This window comes from Lissotriton helveticus, chromosome 7 (assembly GCF_964261635.1).
Source record: "Lissotriton helveticus chromosome 7, aLisHel1.1, whole genome shotgun sequence".
Classification (NCBI taxonomy): domain Eukaryota; kingdom Metazoa; phylum Chordata; class Amphibia; order Caudata; family Salamandridae; genus Lissotriton; species Lissotriton helveticus.
Window position 1 is genome coordinate 609453311 of NC_136068.1, and position 25820 is coordinate 609479130.

General features: G+C 47.1%; 1 protein-coding gene across 1 annotated transcript in view; it reads right to left on the reverse strand.

Moving 5' to 3' along the window:
* SIMC1 (SUMO interacting motifs containing 1) overlaps window positions 1–25820 on the reverse strand; it is a 373014-nt gene that overhangs the window by 79728 nt on the left and 267466 nt on the right. Inside the window, exon 7 of the mRNA XM_078652825.1 lies at window positions 20047–20175. Coding sequence (XP_078508951.1) covers window positions 20047–20175 — 129 coding nt within the window. The remainder of the gene's footprint in view (window positions 1–20046; window positions 20176–25820) is intronic.

The following is a 25820-nucleotide window of genomic DNA, read 5'->3' on the forward strand; positions in this document are numbered from 1 at the left end:
GAAGGAATAGTGTGGGGCAGGGTATTGTATGATGTATATGGTCTTACTGAATGTTAACAAATCCCATATTTGTTTAAGATTTCTTTAAATTATTTCATCACCTCTAGTACTATCTCTGATGACTGGGACACTGATTCAGTATATAACATGATAGAAGATCTAGAACAGTCTCCTGTGTTTTCTTCTGATGAATTGTATGATGGTACATCTAATGATGGTGCTATGTTCTGCTATCAACATTATGGTCTCAATTTTCTGCATAAAGCAAGTGTCCCACATGCTGTTTATAATTACACCCAATGGGAACACTGCACAAGACCACCAAAAAGTAGTTCAAAAACATTTGCACAGAAGTTTGCCTATTTTTCAGATTTTGACACATTAGACCAGCCTCGTACTTCTACAGGCTTACACCTACACCTGTAGGCAGACTATAACCCGCTGGGCGGGGGGTGGGCGGCAGTAGGGGGGGGGGGAGACATCAAACATCTTAATTTGTCGAGGGGCAAAGTTTTTAACTTTGATTGATTCACTTTTAGGAAAAGCGGACATTAAACCTGCAAATATGGTTACTAAAGAGTTGGAAAATCCTGTATATACCCAGATATAATGATGCACTTTTTTTGTGAAACTGTTTTAACTTGTATTTTAATAATTTTTAGTATCATGCTTTACGGTTGTAAAAGAACAAATAAAGAATTTTCTTCTTCTACATCTGCTAAGAAAAATATGCTAACAAAACACCACGCTGATTTACTCAGCTTCTTTCCTTTCTCAGCTTTCCGTACAGGGTTTTGACTTTTGGAAGGACACAAAAGACACATCTGTTTGGGGGACAAAAGATGGCGGGTTCAGGGAACTGGGGCTATGTTTAGAGCATGTATAATACCATCAAATGATTTTCCTCAACAAAACCGTGCAACAAACTTCCTGTCTTGGAATAGCCAAGATGAAGTATTTGAACACCTTACGTATTCCCACATTTGCTTGTTTTGAGAATTGGCAACATTTCACACAAAATTAGTGAGGATACACTAGATGCCATAATACAAAACGGTTCTTACAATTCATCATATTCCAATTGGAAGGGATAGTTGGTTTGGCCTTTAGGCGCCAATAGGTGTCAGTCGAGATTCCTGGGTTTCCAAAGGGTTTAAATCAATAGGCCTGATCAACATAATATACAATCGGAACACTGAAGGGTGGGGACATCAGAGTGTTGGGAAATCGTGCCTTGATTGGCTAAAACCCTCAATCCTATTTCAGGTGAAGCAACACCTGTCCCTTCTGTCTGATGACATGGATCTTAGGGATTTCTTATTAGGGTCCCAGGAATACACGTCAAAAGCGCTGCGTATATGCCATTTATAATGAGCTGTGGAAGGTCTCTCAACAGGAAACTGCTGAGAGACTGAATGAGATTAATAGGATTCATCTAGAAAAGGCTTTGGCTTTGGTTGACAATGGCATGACCACATTATCCTTTAGGATATATTCATTGGGCAACATGGTATCGTCTGCAATTGACATAATACAAGACATGTCCATTTTTCAACACGGACAGTCACAACTTCGATCAATTGTTCTGTTAAGCTGGACACTTCAAACCTTGTGTTCAGGCCACGTGCTGTGGCTTCATATTAACACATTCAATCAGTTTTCTTCATACAATCTCGCTCTGAAAGGCAAATATTAATGGCATGAAGAGATGCAAAATATACCATGTTGTACTGTCATATAGTTACTGCTTATCTATATATTGTGTTAAGTTAGCATGAGCTTATTAAATGTTTAAACGCCATTTTTCCTTTTGCTGCTTCTGCACACGGCACATAATTGTTGATTTAGCTTTCAACCTAGAAGAGCGTTGTGATTTACAGGAGAATAATATGTTATTGCTCTGATATCAGCTTTGCTTAATAAACTATGTCTGTACAGAGAGTGCTGAAGCTTCAAGGATAACTCGACACAGAATTGTTGTGAGGTCTGATCTCCGCACCTTCATAGACATAACATAAGTGCAGCTTCTGCCAAATTCTGGCTTTAGGCGCGTTTTATATTGCTTTGCTTAGAGCACACATACACACTTGATGCGGTTCGCATGCAGAGAGCGGTGGAAGCTGATGTGATCTCTTCACACTAGGATCTTGAGGTATGGGCCCGCCCTGCTAAAACCCAAAGAGACCTTCTTAGATATTAATATAATATGCTAGTTAGGGAGGGTGAGAATTAGGTGTTGTTAACGCTTATTCATTACAGCATCTTAGCATGCTGTCACCTTTTGCTTTCTATGGACTAGTGACTATGCTGATAACTTTACTTCTGATAATAAGTTTCCTTGTATTATCTACGATACTGCGTTTGAGAAAACGGCATTAGTAAATAAATATTTCAAATATGCACGTGTCCTCATTTACTCCACGTTCTGGTTTGAAATGATTGTATAACGAAAGAGTGCTCATGTGTTCCACGTGACCTGAGGTATCGTAAGTTCATGTTCTGGTTTGTCTAATCATTGGGAGTTTGTTATGACCAATGAGACACTGTAGCTAGCCTGGTAAGGGGATTTTGGGTACTGAGGTGAGTTTTGGCCCACCCTAATTTGCCGAGGTTCCAAATCTCTATGCACAGTTCTGTGGGAGAACGGAAACCCTGCTACATGGCGCCCATACGTTGGTGGTCTTATATCATGACACTCGAGTAATATATCATTCAGACCTTAACCCCTTCACTGTAGTTTCCGGAAAACGGTGGTGTCGGAACAAACCTACCTATTTTTGAAATAGGTCTTTTCAAGCTTGAATCTTTCTAAAACGGTTTCCTTGAATTACTACCCAGTTGTGCTACAAAGTTTGCTTTGTTTTTCTAAAGTTCCTGTGTAGTCATGGCCCAGCCTGTGGACATTCCGCAGCATAGTCGCATTGCGGTTCGCAATCATATGCAGACTTACCAAGTCCCGTTAGAAGGCTTGGCTGTGATTTTGGTGGTGAATGCGGATGCGGCTTACCCTTACGAACTGTTTTATTCGTGGGTGACGTTTCCGGCAGTGGACGCTAATTCTGGTGTGTTCCACAACTACACTGCCTCTCCTGTGCCGAATGAATATACTCCGTACAGGGCACTGGAAATACCTATTGATCATTGGCAGCATCGCGTTTGGTTTGGTGGCGCCCTACCCCATTCCTTAACCGCTCCGAGGTTAGGTCCTTTGTCCATTCCAGGCGCAAACTGGCCTGTTTTGGCTGGATTTACCCCTCATCCTCAACACGGCAATTGTACCCTAGCGGAGGTTCGTAGACTACATGTAGTTTCGATTGCCGTGATTCATGCGTTAGTGCAATACATAGGTCGTCATCTCCCGGGAGGGCCCCCGGGAGGTCCGGCTCTTCCAGTGGGACAGGGCGGTTTGAAGGTCAGTCCAGTTATGGTCAATGCTGTATTTGGTAAGCGCCCCGAGGATAAGGATGATTTTCCTTTCTGGCTTGGCGAGAAACTTGACCAGCTGGAAGCAGTATTTCCTAATACAACTCCTGGAGATAAACATAGAATCTTGACGATTAGTTTACCAAAAGATTTAGCACCCGAACTCGTTGACTGTGAGACCTGGGGAAAAACTTTTGCTGCTGTCTATGCGAGGTGTTATGGCACTCCATCTATGGCTGTACTGCCTATGATCATTAAACGTGTTCAGGATGATCACGGACCGGAAGCGGCGGTTGAATTGGGTATGCGCCTATGTGGCTCGTTTGAAATAGTTTGCGATCTCATTCTTGCTAATGTCAAGGGGGATGCAGTGAACTTTCAGGTGGCTAATGCTTTGGCGGCTATCCCCGATCACGATAAACCCCGTCAGTTAGCGAGGATTGTTGTGGCTGCTTATAAAACAGTGGGTCGCACTAGTAAGGGTCTAAAGCCTTTTTCTGTCAAGGAGAAAAAACAACCTCAAGGGCAGTCTTCGGAGACAGAAGTTCAGCCCAAGTCCAAGAAACAAAATTGGCCTAAAAAACAGAAACAGGGTAAGCAACAACAGCAGACTCAAGAATCTTATCCTGCGACTCCGATACCGGCGCAGACAGAGCGAGTTTATGACTTGCGCGATCGCACGACAATTAAATCACCTGATCGATTTCAGGCTTCTGATCAACGCTCTCCTCGTTCCTTTCAGGACTCATCGGCCCCGAAAACCGGTGGTGGAGGTGGCGGAAGGGGTAGGGGTGGTCAGCAAGGACGTGACCTGCCCCGCCAGGCAGACGGTGCGGGGAAGCAGGACGGCTCAACGCTGAAGAGACCGCAGTTTGCCAAAAAGAAAGTCGCGGCTTTAACAGCGCATCGATATGCCACAGATAGTGAGAACGCGGCTTCGGAATCGGACGTGGGCTCTGACCTTACTGGACAGCGCGGCGGAGATTACCATTGTGAGAGAGGCCCTGCGTCCACTACTGAAGGTGACAGCGACTGATATTTATGTTGTAATAGAAACAGCTGATACGAGAGTTGCTCCCCCTGATAGACTTTTTGAGATTGTCCTGTTAATCGAAGGAGACATACTGTAAAAGGGGTATTTTGGGAAAATCTTTCGTCTACGTATGACATTTTGCTTTCGGAGGCTGACTGGCCCCCACCTTTTGTGCTCGCAGCGCCGCGGAGGGGAGGAGGTGATGATCCTCCCCAGTTTCGCGAACACTGTCTCGAAAGAGCATGCGCAGCATTTTGCAGAAGAGTGGGCTAAGGCTCTAGCGCCGTCTCTGTACCGCAACCAGTGTGGTTGGGATAAATTGTCCCCAAGCCACGAGATTCCTTTGCGGTCTCAGCCACAACCTCAACATCCCATTCGGCGAGAAGTCAAGGCTTCCGTCGCGTCTATCCTTGAACAATTAGAATATCAGGGAGTAATTGAAACGTGCGTGTCTCCGATGAATAACCCCCTTTTCACTGTGAACAAGCCGGACGGATCATATAGTTTGGTTTTAGATTACAGGCATCTGAACTCGCATTGCCGTAACTGTGCAGTGCAGAATACTCACGGCTCTGCCCTAGTGGATAGTCTTGTGCGTAAGCGTTTTAAAACCACGCTTGACATTTCCAATGGTTTTTATGCCCATAGATTGGATGGTCTTAGTTCCCAATGGACCAGCTTTACTTCAGCCGGGGTCCAAAAACACTTTCGGCGTCTCCCAATGGGCTATAAGAATAGTCCTGGGATTTTCACTGCCCGCATAGTCTCTCTCTTGGAGAGAATCGACCCGGATGCTTACTCGTATGTGGATGACATTTATCTCACAGACGACGATATTTGGGAGCATTTGGGTGGCGTAGATGGCATGATTTGTAACTTTGCAGACATGGGTTACAAATTTAACTTTGCGAAATCACACATTGCAGAGTACACGGTGTTGTTCCTGGGCTATGAGCTCAACAATGAAGGTAGAGGCTTGGCTCCTCCCTTCCTGGAGAAATGCGCACTACTGCGCGCTCCGACAACACTGAAAAAATTACAGTCTTTACTGGGTTTTTTAAATTTCGGACGAACATACATTCCGGAATATGCCCAGCGTATCAAGCCTTTGTATGCTTTGATACAACCAACTTTTTCCAAATCTTGCTGGCTGCCTCAGCACTCAGCCATTTTGCAATCTTTGCAGGCTGATCTGCTCGCTTCTAAATTCCTACTGACTCGTGATAACCACACTAACCTGGTGATAAGAATCATTCCTGGGGCGGTGGGTTTCACGTACCTAACTTTTAATGAAGGTGACACGGTACCTATTGCTTACAAGTCACACTTGTACACTTCGGCTGAGATGCGGTTTTCCACTGTGGAGAAAGTTTTAACGGCTGTGCAGATGGCGATTCTTAAGGAACGTGCTCTGTCACAGGGAAAACGCATGATGGTAGTTACCCCCTGTCCTCATTTGGAGGCAGTTACGAAAGCCAGTGTACCGAATTCTAAAGCTTTGCACCCTCGGTGGATACAATGGGCTGCTTCCTTGACGTCCACTGATGTCACGTTTATTTTTGACGCCTCATTACGATCGCAAGAGTACTTGCAGTATGAATTCGTTCATCCTGCTCCTCTAGCTATGCGACCTTTGGAGGACTTCCATTGCATCATTTACACTGATGGTTCGGCGCAGGTTGCGCATGGCTCTAAACACGCCTACGTTTCCGCATGCGCCATTGTGGTCGGTGCCATGGTGAACGATGAGTTCAAGTCCAGAGTAGTGCACACGCAGACTCTAGGGGACTGCACCGCACAAGTGGCAGAGCTTCGTGCTCTTTTACTCGCGTTGGAGTACGCTGATCCTAGTGTGACGACTCTTATTGTAAGTGATTCTTACTACTGTGTCCAGTCTTACAACGAGAACTTGTTCTTTTGGATTCAGAATGAATTTCGTGATTCCAGGGGTAGCACAATAAAACACAAGATGATCTGGGTTCGAGTGGCTGAGCTTAAGGCTACTTTGCCGCTCGTTTTTGTGATTCATACTCTCGGCCATCAGCGTGTGGGAGTTCACGCTGTCGGTAACTCGCTTGCTGATGAAGTGGCGAAATCAGCGGTGTCTAAGTATTTGTGAGAAGTTGGCCTGATAGGTGATGTTTCCAATTCTGGAACCACCTGTTATCAGACCAAACAATCCCTTATGGTGTCTGGTTGTAAGTCAACCTTATTAGACAAGCTATCCTAGGGGTAGCATGGACTAAGCAGCCTAAAGGCTTAACTTAAGAGGTCGTGTTAAGCGAGCTGTTTTACCACATACAATCCTGTAATATCAAATGAAAGGACACCACACAAGTATACATTATAAAAATATATGTATTTATTACTAAAAACAATCCCCAGTATGCTTTATGAATAAAGGGGCACAAGCGTTAAATCAAAAGCACAGTTTAAACATACAAAGTTGCACAATTATGGATGAGGGCGGGGGGCCACTCAAACCATATACTAAACAAGTGGTATAAGAGATACCAATCGAACAGTGGTTAGGCCTAGGGCCTAGGGAATCGCTGGGAGCAGTCGGGACAAGCAATGCTGAAGTCGGGAGAGGCCCACGGGATTCGGGTGCAGTGCGGAAAGCGCACGCATGCACCAATGTTAACCAATGGTGCGTAAAAGTTGTAAAGTTAAAGTTTAAGGACACTTCCGCTGAACCTAGAGGAACAAAACTTAAGACACAGACCCTAGAGATGTGTACCAGTGTGGGAACACCGGCGGAGCAAAGTTACCTCACCCACAGGAAGCGGGTGCACAGGGTCGAAGTTGAGTCGGGTTTCGTCACGCAGGCTCTTGGTGCTTGAAGCTGAAAGGGCTGCAGGCGGTGTGAAGGAGAAGTGTCCGGTGGAGTCCAAGGGTGGACTCAAGTCGAAAAGTACCTGAAAGCAGAGGGGACAGAGTCTGGGTCACTCAGCAGTGACCAGGGTGGAACCAGGACGGAACCAGGCAATGTCGGGCGCAATCAGGTGGTCGTCGAGGAGCTTCTCTCCGCTGTCACGTGGGCTCTGGGGCATCTGCGACGTCCAGGAGCGGGTCACGATCTGTCCCACGCAGGCTCTCGCCGTCGGCGCTGTCGGCTTCAAGATTGGAGCAAACAACACTTGGCAAAAGCAATCCACGCGGAACCGGGAGATTGCTTCTCACTCGAACCAGGAGGGTCAGAGTGGGGGCTCCTTTTCAGGGGAGATTTGCGTGTCTTTGTAGGGATTTTTGCCTGTGGTACCTTCCATTCGGATCAGGGTCCGGCTTTCGCCTCTAAGGCGTACAAGGATGCCATGACTTCGATGGGGGTCCAAGTCAAGTTTTCGTCTCCCTATAGACCTGAGGGTAATAGTGTAGTGGAGCGAATGAACCATGACTTAAAGCAATCATTGACAGCTCGAGTTATAGGCACTGGCAGGAACTGGCTGGCCCACCTCAATGGCGTGCAGCGTGCTCTTAATAATCTCCCTAGAAGGTCTCTGGGTGGGCGGACCCCATACGAAATCCTCTTTGGGATCAAGATGTACGTCCCTGACCTTGATGGTCTAGACTGCGTGGCTCGCGCCACAACCTTTGACGTAGATGAACATTGCAATGTTTTACAGAATCTACAAGAGACCAGAGACAGTCTTGCAAAGGAACATATGCCCTCCACATCGGATGTTGCGTTGCAGATCCCGGCAGTTGGCTGGCTACCCCAAGTTGGAGAACTGGTTCGAGAGAAGATCGATAACAAGAAAGAATTTGGACCTTCCTATCGAGCTCCGGTTCCAGTCCTTGGAGAGAAGGGCACAAGCCACTCGGGTGTTTCCCCAACCATAGAAATGTTCGCAGATCCCCGTGTATAGCTGACAAGGCCGCGGGCGGGAGGGGATAGTATTCATTCTGCAGTGCATAGAGGAACTTTGGCAGCAGGACCATCTTATATAGTGCTGCTCGTCCCAGTATAGTGAGCGGAAGCTGCTTCCACCGGTCCATGTCTAGTTTAGCACTCGTCACGATGCGTGCCACATTTTTAGTGAAGGAGAGTGTTTCGTCTAGTGTTATGAAGACCCCCAGATACTGGAATCCCTCAGTGGTGTGGATGAGAAGCTCCGGCAGGCATTCCCTCCGCTCTCAGCCGTGTGGGTCATACAGGATCGATTTATGCCAATTTATGGCATGACCAGCTCGCGCCCCTTAGTCATCCAGCTCCTTGAACAGGACCGGGACCTCGATCTCCGGGTCCGTCACAAACAGCAGAACGTCGTCCGCATACAGTGAGATTTTTTCCTGGGTTGACTCCGGAGTCCCCCAGGTAAACCCCCTGATCCCTTGATTCCGTCGGATCCGGATCGCTAATATTTCTATCGTCAAAGTGAACAATAGGGGGGACAGTGGGCACCCTTGGCGTGTGCCCCTGTAAATACTGAATTCGCGCGACAGTCGTCCATTTACTCGCACTCGTGCCTTTGGGCCCGAGTACAGGAGTCGAAGCCACTGCAGAAACTTAGGTCCAACGCCGAACCTCTGCAACGTCTCAAACAAGAAGGGCCAGTGAACCGCATCAAAGGCCTTCTCTGCGTCCAACGAGAGGAACCAGTGTGGCTCGCTTCTCTCTCGGACTTCCTGCAGCCAGTTATGGGTGCGGCGGAGATTTAGTTTGGTCGCCCTGTCCAGCAGAAACCCGGACTGATCCGCATGTACTAAATCAGAAATGACCCCCCGTAAGCGCCTAGCCAGTATTGTAGCCAGAATCTTCGTCTCCATATTAAGGAGAGAGATCGGGCGGTAGGAGGCGCACCTGTCTCTAGGTTTCCCTTCCTTATGGATAGGGACAATTGTGGCCATGGCCAAGTCCGGTGGCAAGCTCGCCGTTTGGCGTGCCTCGGTAAATAACTGACTAATATGGCGTTGCAGCAGGTCCGCTGTACGTTTGAAAAATTCCGCCGGGAAGCCGTTGGGTCCCGGCGTCTTCCCCGGCTTCAGGGACGTTATTGCTTCTCCTATTTCTTCGCGTGTGATCTCCGCCTCCAGTGCCGTAACGTCTTCCTGAGACAGTTGCGGAATCTCCATGTCACTTAGATAGTGGTTAGCGTCCGTCTCGTTCCCCGAGTCCCTAGCTCTATAAAAGTCCTCGTAGTACGCCGCAAAGGCCTCCGCTATATCCTCATCCGTGCAGGCTGTCCTGTGCCCTGCCCCTTCAATCCTGTCAACCCATCGCGCCGCCCTTTCTCTCTTGCTCAGCCATGCCAGGAGTTTTCCCGATTTGTCACCCACGTCGTAGAGGCGGTGGATGGTCGCCAGGGCTTGTGTTCGTGCCTCCCCCGTGACCAGTTCTCTATAGTGTCTCTGCGTGTCTAGTAGCTTCCTAAGCGTCTTTTCTTCCTTTCCCTGGTGGTATTCTGACTCGAGGTCTAAAATTGTGGCCTCCTCTGTCATAACCGCCTGGTGTAGTTCCCTCCTGGCAGTTCCCAATCTGCAATTTACACGATCTCTAAGGACCGGCTTCAATGCTTCCCAGAGCGTGATCCCCGATTCTACTGAGCCCTCATTCTCAGCCATATAGACCTTTATGTCTGCTCTGATTCCCTTCAGTATATCTGGTGTTTGCAGATCCCATGTTGCGAGGCGCCATTCCCTAGTCTTTACCCTTCTCTCTCTTCCCAGGTGTACATATAGGGGGGAGTGGTCCGATATTCCCTGTGCTTTATATTCCGCTATGTCAGTGACCGTGATGTCTTGCCTGGAGGTAAATAGGTAATCTAGCCTGGAAAATACCTTGTGAGCCCCGGAATAAAAGGAGTAGGCCTCCTGTGTCGGGTGGAGCCATCTCCAAACATCAGTGAGGCCCAAAGTGTTCATCTGTCTAGCCAGTGCTGTACCCTGTCCTGCCGTACGTGGGGATCCAGACCTATCTCTAGTGGTACACATTACATCGTTAAAGTCCCCCCCCACTATCTGAATCGTGTCTGCCGTGTCCAGAAGGATAATTTACAACAAGGGGTGGTGAGGGACAGTCTCTGAATTAAGCAGAGTACTCTCGCCCAGTCAAGAGATCAGGGCTAGATCCAACACCGTTTTTTAGCTCATTGCACCATCCCAGTTTCAGAACCTGGCTGTATGCAAATTAGTCTGTCCCTGGCCCAGTGCATCATGGGAACAGGGCAGACCAGACTACAAAAGCCAATTCTTACACTGGGAAGGAAACAAGCTTCCGGGGACCGGTTTCTGGCATTCCAGCCGTCTTCGGCCCGGCTTGCTTGAATCCTGATGGTGCAATGAGCAAGGGACTCACATCTGAGTATACCCTTCCACGCTTAGGGTGGACAAAATAATTTACAACAAGGGGTGGTGAGGGACAGAGTCTCTGAATTAAGCAGAGTACTCTCGCCCAGTCAAGAGATCAGGGCTAGATCCAACACCGTTTTTTAGCTCATTGCACCATCCCAGTTTCAGAACCTGGCTGTATGCAAATTAGTCTGTCCCTGGCCCAGTGCATCATGGGAACAGGGCAGACCAGACTACAAAAGCCAATTCTTACACTGGGAAGGAAACAAGCTTCCGGGGACCGGTTTCTGGCATTCCAGCCGTCTTCGGCCCGGCTTGCTTGAATCCTGATGGTGCAATGAGCAAGGGACTCACATCTGAGTATACCCTTCCACGCTTAGGGTGGACAAAATAATTTACAACAAGGGGTGGTGAGGGACAGAGTCTCTGAATTAAGCAGAGTACTCTCGCCCAGTCAAGAGATCAGGGCTAGATCCAACACCGTTTTTTAGCTCATTGCACCATCCCAGTTTCAGAACCTGGCTGTATGCAAATTAGTCTGTCCCTGGCCCAGTGCATCATGGGAACAGGGCAGACCAGACTACAAAAGCCAATTCTTACACTGGGAAGAAAACAAGCTTCCGGGGACCGGTTTCTGGCATTCCAGCCGTCTTCGGCCCGGCTTGCTTGAATCCTGATGGTGCAATGAGCAAGGGACTCACATCTGAGTATACCCTTCCACGCTTAGGGTGGACAAAATAATTTACAACAAGGGGTGGTGAGGGACAGAGTCTCTGAATTAAGCAGAGTACTCTCGCCCAGTCAAGAGATCAGGGCTAGATCCAACACCGTTTTTTAGCTCATTGCACCATCCCAGTTTCAGAACCTGGCTGTATGCAAATTAGTCTGTCCCTGGCCCAGTGCATCATGGGAACAGGGCAGACCAGACTACAAAAGCCAATTCTTACACTGGGAAGGAAACAAGCTTCCGGGGACCGGTTTCTGGCATTCCAGCCGTCTTCGGCCCGGCTTGCTTGAATCCTGATGGTGCAATGAGCAAGGGACTCACATCTGAATATACCCTTCCACGCTTAGGGTGGACAAAATAATTTACAACAAGGGGTGGTGAGGGACAGAGTCTCTGAATTAAGCAGAGTACTCTCGCCCAGAAGGATGGCCGCGACCGCAGTGAGGGTGCGTGCCTGCAGTTTTGGTGGGGCGTAAACCGAAACAATTGTGTATCTGCGCCTCTTCCATGTTCCTTGCACTCCTGCATATGTCCCCTGTGGGTCCAACCATGTGCGGGTTACGTCAAACGGTGTGGATTTTTTTACTAGGACTGCCACCCCCCTGGAATCTGCCGTGTAACCTGCGTGCGCCAGCACCATGTGCCTACCTCTTGCTATAAAAGCGCATTGAGTGCCTCTGAGATGCGTCTCCTGAAGTAATATTATGTCAGGCGCTAGCCTCCTAAGATATGTATTCACTAGACCCCTTTTAATCTTTGACCCAAGGCCATTCACATTCCATGAGAGTATAGTGACGCCAGGGTCACCGGTGCGGTTGTGATCTAGTGGGTCTGCCATTGTGCGTTTCGTCCATAGTTCCCCGGATGACACTCGTAGTGGTGTGGTGTAAGGAGCGTATTAGCATGCAGTCGCTGTTTCACAACATCTCCCCCCCAACTCAAGAGAACTCTGGTCCCCCCTGGCCCCCGCCCCCTCCCCACCACCCTCCCCGTCCAGACTCACCCCCATATAGGACCGAGCTTTCAGCAGGAGACGGTCTGTCGCCCACCCCTTCCCACCCCTTAACTCAACTAAAACCTTGCCTTTCCCCCCAACTCGAAAGGCAGTGAGAGCACCTGGTCCAGTGTCTATCTAGCCCAATGTCTCAACCAAGTCTATGAAGGAAAGCATAAACACTGAACCGGGAAATGACAGCCAACACAAGGGAGGACTGGGAACTTGCGTCTCCTCGTGCCTCCCGGCCGTCTTCTTCAGTTAGCCACTCTGCAGTGTTCAGGAGTGTGAGTCTTGCGTGGCGGTGTCGGTCCCGCTCTGTTTGCCGGATGAGTCTAGTTCCAGGTGGTGGATCTCCTTCTCCAGCGGATGCATCGAGTCTCTCTCCTCACCAGGGTCTACTTCCTCCTGTACCGAGTTCCCATCGTCCGTTCGATCGTCATCTTCTCCTTCCGAGAGTGCCGAATGGCGTGGGATTTGTCGTCTCGTGTCCGCCGTGGAGGACCCCCCTGGCGATTCCGATCGGCCTCTCCTGGCCCCCGTGGGTATGCGTGCCTGATACGGAGTCCCAGTCGCGCGGGAATGGCGTCTCCTCGATGTCCGTCGTTGTGGTTTCGGGAGCCCCCAGCTGACTCGCTCTCTCAATGACCTGTCTAATTCTTCGCGTCCAGCCGTCTCTCTGCTGTGAAGGACAGGCCTCTCCTCCAGCCACTGCCAAGCGTCGTCCGGGTGCGTAAAGAAGAACGATTTGTCCTTGTAGAGAACCTTAAGTTTCGCTGGGAACAGCAGCATGTAGGTGATATTCAGTGTTCTCAGTTTTGCTTTCACCAGGTCAGAAGAGCGTCGCTGCTTCTGGACTTCCTGGCTATAATCCGGGAAGATCATGACGTTGGTGTTCTCCAGCCGGATCTCCCCCATTTTTCTGGCATCACGGAGAATTAGGTCGCGATCCGCAAAGTTCAGGAAACGTGCTATTACAGGCCTAGGTCGTGCACCCTCCGGTGGCTTCGCCAGCAGGGCCCTATGGGCTCTTTCGATTATGAAGCACGCCGAGAAGCGTGCCGTAGGGAAGGTCGAGGTCAACCACGTGTGGAGGAAGGCCGCCATATCGTTCCCCTCAATTCCTTCTCTAAAACCCACGAAGCGGAGGTTATTGCGGCGTGCCCTATTTTCCGCATCGTCCACCTTCCAGAGGAGTTGTCTATGAGATGCTTGAAGTTCTGCCATGTCTTTGCGGAGCGTGGTAATGGAACCCTCAGCTTCTCCAAGGCGTGTCTCATTTTCCGTGACCCGCGCCGAAAGGTTCCTGAAGTCCTGTCGGAGGAGGTTGACCTCCGACCCCACCTCGCCTATTTTAGCTTCCAATGCCGCTCTCGATTCTTGGATGTCGGATCTTGAGGCTTGAATGGCTGCTAGAAGCCTATCCGTGTCTGGTAAGCCCTCTGGAGGTGCGCTGGGGTGTTCCTTCCCTGGACGGGAGGTCGCGAAGTTGTCCATTGGGCCTTGTTTCAGGGATTTGGGAGCCGGATTGTTTTTCCCCATGGTCACCCACCGATAGGGCGTACGCCTCCGGGGTCGATGAGGGCTACCACCCCTCCTCCCCTCCTCGCACTGACAGACGGGTGTATTCCGTTTGTATCTAGTGATTGCAGATACCAATTTCCCAGTCTCACTCCGCTGCCCGGGCTATCGACATGCGTGTCTGTTCCCTGTCTGGTAAGTGACCTCCGCTCCGTGCGCTGACGGATACTCGCCTCTGCTGTGTCACGGTGTGTAGCGAGGATCTACCCTTAAAGGAGGAGGCAGGGGGTGACCTTCTCATCGTACCTGGGGCTACCGTGGGTCGCCGCCGCGCGGGTCTCAGGCTCCCGCCGGAGCCAGGTATGTTGTGTGTTGGAGACCCCCGGTGTATCCTTCTGGCCACCTCGTCGCCCCTGTCTCCGCCGACAGCTGCGGCTCCCGCCTCTCTCGGATCAGTACGTGCGGGTAATCCGGCCGCGGCACACTCCTCTCCTGTTCCGCGTCTTGTAGCGAGCACCTCCCGACAGCCGCGGTCTGCTCCCGGTGTCCGGCCGAGGCTAGCGCCGAGCCCGGGCCGCCATCTTGGTTTGTCTCCTCCACCTGTTGCAGACCAGGGATTTACAAAATGCAGGCTCTCCGCCCGATCGCAGACTCTCGCAGCAGAGTCGAAGCTGCAGCGTCCCTTCCGGAGCTCACCACAGAGATTTTCGAGTTTGTGGCATTCAATTTACGGCGGATTTAGGTGTAGACGGCCGGGAGCTCTCAAGCCCTGCGTCTAGCTCGGCATGCTGCTAAGCCTGTCAAAAAAAACAAATGTATTTTCGATTTGTTTCAGGGTTTTGCCCAAAAATGTTTGCATGTGGTGCATCCCTGTGGCACATACTTACAGTGAAGACAATAAATATGCTGTAAATAGGGGTCATTAAAACACAGCCAGTCCAACAAGACTTAAATAGAGAATATTTAGTTTTGCTAGGAGTCCCAGCCATGTTGTAACGCAAACGGGGAAAACATCTTTAAAAAAGATCCACTTTCTCTCAGACTCTTTTCTCATAGACAAAGCCACTGAAGATGATCCAGAGCTTTATGACTAAAGTTGGTAAAGACTAAACTGTCCAGACAGAAATCAAAGGTAAACAAAAGAAATCATATCGGACACTGGTTAGAAGGTGCCTAACCAGCAACAAATTCCATCAAAATGCTGATTTTGTAGCAGATCAGTTGTGAAAATAGAAGATCTCTGCAACAAATGCCGTTTCACTTGAGTGCGTTGAGAAAATATGATCTATTGTGCCCTTTAAAGTGAGTAGAGTTCAGCCGCTCCTGACTTAATTAGTTGCTAAGCAGTGTGATGACTGAATATGATTTATGAAAGAGGAAGTGCTGGATAAGGCAATTTTTCAAACTTTCAAGCTTGGAACTTTTATAGTTTTTTTTTTTCCTCATATACCATTATTGGAAATCTTGATGGGAAACTGGCCGCCTCTATACAGTTGGTCATCCTGGTCCAGCCCTAGTATCGTTAACCACTGGTAAGATAGCAGGCCTGATCCCTCAAGTAGCCACTGCTTTCCCAGTTCAACTCCATTTCACACCGTGATTTTCGGGAGCCCCTGTGTTATTCTGGAGCAAGGGAACCCATCAGGGCTCCAGATAAATCATAGGAAAAAGGAAAAAAAAGAAACCATTTAAATCATGAAAAATCCATTCACTTATCCTGCCATGCCACTAGGGCTGCCCAAGTCTTAACAAAACTTGTGGGATCACATACCATATCTGATTTACTTGTAAGAATAATATGTTTTAAACAAGTTGAAAAGGTAGGGGGGATTGGATCCTTCCAGGCTCTGCAGATTTCACGCCTAGCCAGAAGAATAACATAAAAGACAAATCTCGTACGAAGTTCATTTACCTTACAATCCATGCACAGCCCAGAAAGAATGGTTCTTGTGTTGAGATCTAAGGGTACCTGAAGGACTTCTTCCAAAAATTCCCGAATCTTGATCCAGTATTCTCTGATCTCTATACAATCTACAAACATATGAACATCGTCCGCTGCAGAATATTTACATCTTGGACAATAGTACTCCAAGTTAGAGAATTTAGCCAATTTTTGGGGGGTAATATGGGCCCTATACATAGTGTACACGTGGTTCCTTTTCAATGTTGCAGGTTTTACCACTGATTGCAAGATGACAAAAGAGTCAGACCATAGATCTTTAGTATTCCCACTATTTGTGTTTAGAACATTACCCCATAGTTTTTGTAACACTAGTTCATTAACGATTTCAGGATCAAGCATAGCAGAGTACCAAAATGAGATCTGATTTTTCCACCTTCCACGCCTAAATACTGAATCAAATTTCGGGTTTGGATCGTTAGAGTCCCATGTTCTAGTCAACCACCATCCAGATAGCTGATAATATTTAAATCTGGTGAGAGTACCCCCAGTCAGATTGGAAAGGGCCTCCCAACTTAGAAGCTGTACACCATATCGTAAGTCTCCCCACCTGTCTAGTCCTGCTAACTTCAAGGGTCGGGACAGTTGGTCATCCAAACAGGCAGGAGTCCCAGATCGGGGCTTGTATTGCATGATATGGGATATCGAGCCTTTTTCTAATAAAAACCCAGTTTTTTAGGGCTGCCTCCAAAATCTTGAGCCTCACTTTCTTATAAAACTTGGGGTCTCCAAATTTAAAAAGAAAAGAATCCTGTCCATGCGGGATGTCCTGCAATAAAGCTGAATAGAGTGTGCCGTGAAAGGATAAATCAATTTTACCGGCTAATAGTCTGAAGTTTTTAAAATGAAATGCATGGCAATATATGAATAAATCAGGCAGAGCCAGTCCTCCTGTTCCTAGACTTCTCCTGAGCTTTTTCCATGATATTCGTGGAGATTTTGAGTTCCATATAAAGGATCCTAACTTCCCTTGTAAATTTTTTATGGCAGGTATAGAAAAAATTAATGGAATGGAATTAAACAAAAACGTTATTTTAGGCAGAATTATCATCTTTATTAGATTAACTCTCCCAAAGATGTTTAAAGGGGGAGATGACCATCTCTGAAGTAGGGCACAAACATCCTTGGATACTCTATCTAGATTAATTTGGGGTATATCTTCAATCTTTTTGGTCAGATGTATCCCCAGATATCTCATCCCTGTCTTTGACCCTGGAGTTACTACTTCCTGGTTCCACTCCATAATCTCAGTCTTATCTTTGTTGATCGTGTATCCTGAGATATCACCAAACCTTTCTGCTAAATCTATTAATCTAGGCAGTGCTTCTGTTGGATTTGAAGTGTACATTAATAGGTCATCCGCATATAACGCAAATTTTAATTCCATGTTGGAAATCATAAAGGGTTTAATTAGTGGATCAGACCTAAGCAAACAAATAAAAGGCTCAATATATAAATTAAACAAAAGAGGCGACAGGGGACAGCCCTGTCTAGTTCCACGAGCAATGGGTATTCTTTCTGTAAGAGACCTATTAACTAAGATCTTAATGTTCTGAGCAGAATATAGAGATTTTATGGCAGTCGTAAAATTATTTGGAAGTCCGAACTTTTATTGTTGAAAACACTTGCATTTGTTACAAAACCTGCTAATCTTCAGACTCCACTTCAACTTCCAAAACAATGACCTATTCAATATAATAAATGTTTCATAGACCTGGGGTCAAATATTGTGAGATTGAGACATTCTTCGAGGCCACTGCTGCTTATTGATGTCATATTTCCATACAATCTTGTAACTTGGAGGTCTTTATTTGCAGTTGATATGGTTGCACTTTAATCCTTCAATGAAGAAGTCTTACCTGACCTTTGCCATCAATGTATGCTCTTTGTTCGAACCTCTCCTTAAACCTCCAGGAACGACTTGTCAGGATGCTCATAATTTTCCCCTTTGTTTTGTGTGTTTTAGTATTTTTACGTTCTTCTGTCTTTTCATGATTCATAGGTTATTTGGCTGTCTATGTAACAGAAACCCTTCCAACTTTGTCAGTTTGGTGTTTATCTTCAGTTACCAATTCAAAGGACTAAAGGGTCAAACTCCAATCTGCAGCTGGAGAATAAGCCAATGTTTCCATTCCATCAATTTTGATGGTTTAACCCCTTGCATGCTGATGACAGCCCCCAGCCGTCATGCACTACGGTGCTCGTGTGCTGATGACGGCTGGGGGCTGTCATGACCGCACCCGCGATCGGAATGTGCCGCATAGGCGCAGAGTCGCGGCAGCATGCAAGGGGTTAAGGAATGCATTTTCCACAAGTCTTGCACATTGCTTCAGTCTCGCAGCACTTCCGATTACAACTTGGGCAAAACTTACTAGAGTGTTTTCCATGGTCTTCAAGCATTCAGAAAAATACCCCAAAAATAAAATTGTAAAAAAAACTCAAACTAACCATTTCAATGTCAAACCCAGAAAAAAGTTTGAACTGATTGACAGGCTGAGCAGTGTTTCTGTCAAGTGATATTGTTGAAATCAGAGCAAAAAACCCCGCAAAAGGAGGAGGGTCTATGGGACAGTTTATCGACCAAACAAACAGACTCCATCCCCAATTCACTTATATCTGATCATAAAAAATCTGGTGGTCAAAAAAGAAGAAAAATGAGAACGAGAAAGGACAGCAATATTTACACTTTAGTCAGATGTAAAGGTTTCAACAGGTAGTCGGATTTCCATCAATTGCCAAGATAGGCCAGTGTTATCATTTGGATATCCTTATACCGACTCCCCTGTTGATCACAATCAAGAAAGAGGTATGAAGAAAGAGAACCATATAGGTGCAAATGACAAAAGTGTATGGTTCATTGATGGAAAATATATGTGCAGTGCAAAGTGAGTGAAGATTAAAAGGAATATGTAAGAGAAAACTATCTTTTATTCTAATATCTCTTGCAATCCCATTAAAAACATGTGTAAGTGGCTTTTAACAAATAGGCCACTTGACAAATAGCGGTCAAGTAGTTTCAGCCAATAGAGCCTTAAGGCCGGGCTTTCTTCAGGACCTAAAAATACAATGCTACTGCATAGTCTTTATATGGTGTGAGTGTACATACACTCATTCAAGTACAGAAATACCTCATTACCAGCAGGGTGGTCTTCACACCTGCTAAGTATGAGATCTAGGCCTCACCTCACTTGGTTACTACTCAGGGACAGGAGACCCCGCCCTCTCAGTCGGTGCCTCGGGCTTCCCCTGAGATTGTGGGCTCTATATGGTTCTCTTTCTTCATACCTCTTTCTTGATTGTGATTAATAGGGGAGTCGGTATATGGATATCCAAATGATGACACTGGCTTATCTTGGCAACTGATGGAAATCAGACTACCTGTTGAAACCTTTACATCTGACTAAATGTGTAAATATTGCTGTCCTTTCTCGTTCTAATTTTCTTTTTTTTTTGACCACCAGACTTTTTATGATCAGATATTGTTGAAATCACCTTCTCTTTTCACTCCGACTAGAATCTACTGTGGCCAAAACAATATTTAAAGGGCACAGACTTGTGATTCATTGTGCAGCATATTCCAACCCCATATACTATTCTCTTTGAGTTATAGTCGATGTTAACAGTACAATAAATTGAGAAATGGTAAAAATGATTTACCCAAACATTTAGATTGTAGAACATACACAGCATGTGAATCTAGGAAATATTCATGCTCAAAAACTACATTTCTCAAAACATCCGGCCTGCATAAGCAGAAATAAGGCGAGAATGGAAGAAAAGATCTAGAGATGGAGTGCCTATTATATTTTCAGTGTTGAGGGGTGGTACGGAAAATATGATCATGTCTGAGCATGTGATAGGTCTGCAAGTCCACACAGAATTCAACTTTCTTAAAAAGTTGGAACTCTGATGTACAGTGGTGCTCTGTTTCCCTTCTAGGCTGAAGGGGCATCCCATGAGCTCGAAGCAGGGAAAAGGAGACACAGATGTAGTAAGAATACAGAAAAAACATTTATTAATATAAATTAGTTACAGTTGTAAATATGCGGGGTTGAGCGTTTCAACTGTGTACAACGCACAGGCATTACTCTTCTCACCTCAGGGTTCTTTGTGGCATACTTGGAACATAGGGAAACATGTCATATGCAATTTTGTTGGAGCTCATGGTGGGGGACTTGTCCACCTCCACTGCCATGGCCAGCATTTGCTGGAGGATGCAAACAACCCTGGAGAGTGAGGAAAAAAAGAGTAAGATGGTGAAAGAATTCACTGAATTAATGAAATGTAAACATGATTAAGTGCACTATCGCCAAGAAGGTCCCTTGATCTCTTCATTAATTTAGTCCTTCAATAAGTTCACTACAATTACTGTATTATCCCAGAACTGTTTTGAGAGGGCACGAGGAGCTGCACAATACCATTTACCAATGTTACGGTAAGGTGTAGCACCTGCTTTTGTTGTCAGATAAGGCCTGATATGAATATAGGGTCCTAATCATCATCTACAAAAGTATCACACAATTGGGATTAACATTACAAAAACCCACCTGATGGGATATTTTAGTAAAAGACTATATAGGGCACCATACTAATAACAGACAATATTTCTGTATATGATACTCTTGATATACAACACACAACAGCAAGTTCCAAACCATTACTTTATACAGGTGAGCCCAAGCACAGAGAAAGGAAATAGTTACTTACCTGTAACAATTTTGCAGCTCAAAGCCATTGAGAAATACACATTCTGTGTATTAATCTGCCATCTAATGGTTGGATACAGAATTGTCCCTATTATCAAATTTTTTCTATTGGGCGTATACTGGGTTGTACTGCGTAATACAAGCCCAGTATAATATCGAACTTAAGTCGACAATGGTCTAGTACATCGTTGCCATCTTTAGATTCTTTTCCCTCTTATTCGGGGACCTGAGTCTTGTATTATGCAGTTGTATTTGTTCTGGGGTTTTACCTTTTTGCTTAGCCCCACTCCATTCTCTGGGGAGGTGGGCATGTCACATGTCCCAGAATAACTTTTGTTACGGGCAGAAAAGCAAGCACAACGAGGGAACGGGGGGGGGGGGGGCAGAAAAGCAAGCACAACGAGGGAACGGGCAGAAAAGCAAGCACAACGAGGGAACGGGCAGAAAAGCAAGCACAACGAGGGAACGGGGGGGCGAGGGAACAGGGGGCAGAAAAGCAAGCACAACGAGGGAACGGGGGGGGCAGAAAAGCAAGCACAACGAGGGAACGGGGGTAGAAAAGCAAGCACAACGAGGGAACAGGGGGGGCAGAAAAGCAAGCACAATGAGGGAACGGGGGCAGAAAAGCGAGCACAACGAGGGAACAGGGGGGCAGAAAAGCAAGCACAACGAGGGAACGGGGGGGCAGAAAAGCAAGCACAACGAGGGAACGGGGGCAGAAAAGCAAGCACAACGAGGGAACAGGGTGGGGCAGAAAAGCAAGCACCACGCATACTCACAGATCCCATCAGGGCAGGCCCAGGCACCTCTCTGTGACACATACACCCCAGCCGCCTCGGGTCCACACCGCAGCCCGGGCCAGCCTGTGGGGGTCCCGGCCTCGGATCCCCGCATGCCGGTGGCAGCCATTTTTAAAACCCTGCGAGAGGCGGCGAGGGAGGCGGGAGGATGCTGCAAGCCGGGATGGGAGGGGGCTTGGGGCTGCCCCTCACTTACTTGTGCCTCTGGCGGCGGTGCCTGGGCTGGCGCTGATGGTCCTCATGCTGCTGCTGCCGGTGGCGGGCACAACCAGGGGAGAGGCGCCATCTTAGGCGCTGCAGGTACTCCGGGTCCAGGGGCGGCCGTACGGCGGCGGCGGCTCCTCTCCAGCAGCTCGGGCTGGGCTGGCGCTGCTGGTCCTCATGCTGCTGCGGCAGCCATTTTTAATTTAAACCCTGCGAGAGGCGGTGAGGGAGACGGGAGGATGCTGCAAGCCGTCAGGAGGGCAGTCTAACACCACAATCTTTCTCCGAGGTCATGCGGAAATGCCTCGGAGAAAGGCACCGTCATTTTGGGATTCGGGGGCGTGTTTTTCTTTATCTCCTCTTCCCATTGGCTGGAATGAAAAATTCCAGCCAATGGGAAGAGAGAAAGAAAAGAGAAAGAAACACACCTCCTAATCCCAAAAAGACGGGGCTTGAACAGACAGACGCCCCTCTCCTCCAATGGCTGTCCTCCATTTAGGAAGCCAGCCAATGGAGAAGAGGGGCGGGTTCAAGCACCACAACTGAAAAACATAAAATCTCGCCAGCGAGACTACGCAAGCACAGCCTTCGCTAGGCCGAGACCTAAAAACGGGGAGAGGAGTGGGACAATTAGAGAATAATTCACTGGATGTCAATCCAGAAGAGATTTACACTACAAAATAAAAGGTTACTTATACTGTAAGCATCTATTCGTAGAGCGCAGTGCTGTAGATTCACATGTTCTACCTAAGCCTGCCGTCTAGTGTTGAGCTCAGATGCTTGCAAGTTGTTTTTATCTTTGTCGAAGTCTTTTGAATTACAAGGCATATGGCGATTTCTTTTTAGGCTGGCATTGGAGAAGGCCACCAACTCCATGTTAGATTGTTTTTCGCCCGTTGGATGAGAGGAATATGGAGTGGTAGAAGGAGTGTGGTGCATATGTGCATTAAGGGTTTTGTATATAGGAATAAGAGATCTGCATCCAAAACCACACATTCTGGAGAGGAGAGACAATGCATGTGAAGCTACAGCACTACATGCTACGAACAGAGGCTTACAGGGTAGCTAGCATTTTCTGTTTGTAATGTGTTGCTGTAACTACACATGCTCTGCAAAGACTAATGCAGGCAATCTGAATATGCGAGGTTGGCGGGTGGATGAGGCCGAGATGTCTGAAAAAGAGATCCTAGGGCTGTTTGGCCAGCCAGTAATGTTCAGTAAATGTGTGCAGGGCTGACCAGGTGACTGCTTTGCTTATGTCAGCTAGTGGAATGTTTCCAAGGAAGGCCATATTAGATGTCTTCTTACGTGTATTGTGTGCCCTGAGGGCTACAGAGAGTACACGTTTGGCTTTGTAGTTGCAAGTTTAGTTGCACTTGACTATCGTCTAGCAACTCCTGCTTTTGAAATCGGTTGGAACCTCCATGAGTCTAGTAAGGACTACATGGAGAATCCACTCGGGCTGGAGGCTCCCTTGGGGGGATGACTTTTAAGACCTTCCAAAAAAAGGTTTAATAACCAGCACACCGAAAAGGGGTTCTCTGTTCTGCATATAAGCAGCTACGGCTTTTAAGTGAAATTAAATGGACTTGTATGGTAACCCAGTGTGTTGTAGATGAAGGAGGTAACAAATAATGTCCTGGACCATAGGTTTTAGGAGGTCCAAGTATTTAAAAATACTGTAATTCAAAAGTCTTTTCTGATTGGCCACATAACAGGAGCGTCTAGTCGGCGTGCAGGCTTCCTTTTTGATGTTCAAGCACTCGTGTGGGATGTGTAGATACCCAAATTCTAGGACTCTGTGCCAAATCGCTAGGTCGAGCTGTTTGAGGTCTGGATATCTCATCTGGCCTTGGTTTCTGGTGAGAAGGTCTGGCATGTTGGGGAGCTTCTCTTGGGAGTTGATCGGCATTTCGAGTAGAGCGGAGTACCAAGGCTGTCTCGCCTTGGTGGGGGTTACAAGGATGAGAGTTCAGAAAGTTTGCTGAATCTTGCGCACCATTAGTGAAAGGAGTGGGAGAGGTAGAAAAGCATAGGCAAATATCCCTGATCAATTCGACCATAGTGAATTCCCCATGGACTGTGGCTGTGGGTACCTGACTGCGAAGCTTTGGCATTTTGAGTTTTTGCAAGTGGCAAACTGGTTTCTCAGAAGAGTCCCACAGTGACAGAAGTAACAGTGGAGAACTACAGGATTGAGTTCCTATTTGTGGACTTGTTGGTGGGTCCTGCTGAGCAGATCAGCTAGGTTGTTGTCCACTCCGGAGATACTACGCCATCAGGTGGATATGGTGGTGGAGGGTCCAAAGCCAAATTTGGATAATAAGAAAAGGTGGAGTGAATGGAAACCTATCTTGCTTCTGTAGGTAGTACATGGCGTATAGGTTGCCTGTTTGGATCAAGACTAGCTTGGCCTGAATTTGTAGGAGGAAGGCTTTGAAGGTGAGCTGGACTGCTAAGAGCTTCAGTTTGTTGATTTGGTATCCCTGTTGTTGCAGGGTCCACAATACCTGTACTTTCATGTGATTGGTAATGGTCACCTGGGGTATAGTGTCTTAAATAGGCTAGGCCAGCCCAGCAACAGATTGTCAGCCAAAAAGATCGATAAACACTGGCCTTCCCCACCAATAGATACTCCATATGACCCTCCGCTTCAGACCATTGTGCTGCAAGGCACTGTTGAAGTGGGCCCATGTGTAGTCTGGCATGGAGTACTAGGGTGAAGCAGGAGGCCCCATGCCCAAAAGACGCATTACTTGCTGAGAGAGGACGTTTCAGGTGAAAAAGAGGGATGAGCTGCTGGAAAGTTGTAGCACTTTGTTGGCTGGGGCAAGCTTCGCTTGAAACAGAGTTTATGGTTGACCCAAGGAAGGTCTGCACCTGGAGAGGACCCAATGTGAATTAGTGATGTTGATGTTAAATCTCAGGCTGTGAAGGAGAGGATTAGCAGTACGTGTATGGGATTGACGCTTGTTTGAGCGCTTGATAAACCAATCATCTACAAAGGGGAAGATGCAGATGCCTTCAAGTCTTAAGTGTCTGGCGACCACCGCTGGACACTGGGTGAAAACCATTGAAGCGGTAGTGATGCCGAAAGGTAGATCTTTGAACTAGTAATGACAGCCAAATACCACAAAGCACGGGTAGCTGGATGGATGGAGTTATGGAAATAAGCGTCTTTTAGATCCAATGCTGCCATAAATTTGCCTTGTTGAGGCCGAGGGATGACATCCGGAAGGGTTGCCGTGTCTAAATATTACGACAGGCTATACCAGTTTTGGGACACAAGGTGGAGTATTGGATTGAGGGAGACATCCTTCTTGGGAATAAGAAAGTAGAGGGAGCAGGCCTCTTTTCCCTGGTGTTGCAACAGAAATTGGTCAATGGCCTTTTTTGTAGGAGGGCTTGCACTACACTTCTATCTCTAGAAGGTATCGATTTTCTTTGTGAAGCTGTGAGGGAGTAATTGGTATGATGGGAGGGCATGTGAGAAATTATAGGTATTAACTGTTGCACCACAATTGGGACCCATTTGTTGGATGATTCCTGCAAAGATCTTGATGGAACAATATACTTTTCAGTAGATTCTTTGGCTGTTTCCACCATGGAACAGACTGGATTGCAAACTGCAAGATATTCTGTTTCTTTTCCAAGTGGGCCGAGGATGGATTTCACTGGTCCTCTAGGTATTGCTTTAATGGCCTCATGTGAAGCTTGCATGTTGTAACAGAAAAATGCAAGAGGCCCTCAAACCCAGTACAGATAAAATCTGTTGGGCAGTGGAATGTAGATTGTGCAAGAGATTGTGCCACTTAAGATGGATTGATGATAACCTCTCGTCTGAAGGATATGCTTTTGTGGGCTTTGTATCAAGTACTGCTCCAAGGTATTGTTTTGTTTTCACTGAGTAGGTTGTAGATTTCCTGAGGTTTACTAGAACACTCTCTTTGGCTAATGTTTTGAGGCAGGTATGAAAATGTTTCAATGTCTAGGTAAGGATAGACAAAGACCTTTTGTTTCCTTAGATGAGCTACGACAGCAGCCATACATTTTGCAATGTGTCAAGATCGTGATATCCCACTTGATCTTCAGGAACCTCTGGATGGTCACCTGCTTTTTGAAGTTCTCTTAATTCTAGTTGTAGATCTGGAGCGATGAGGC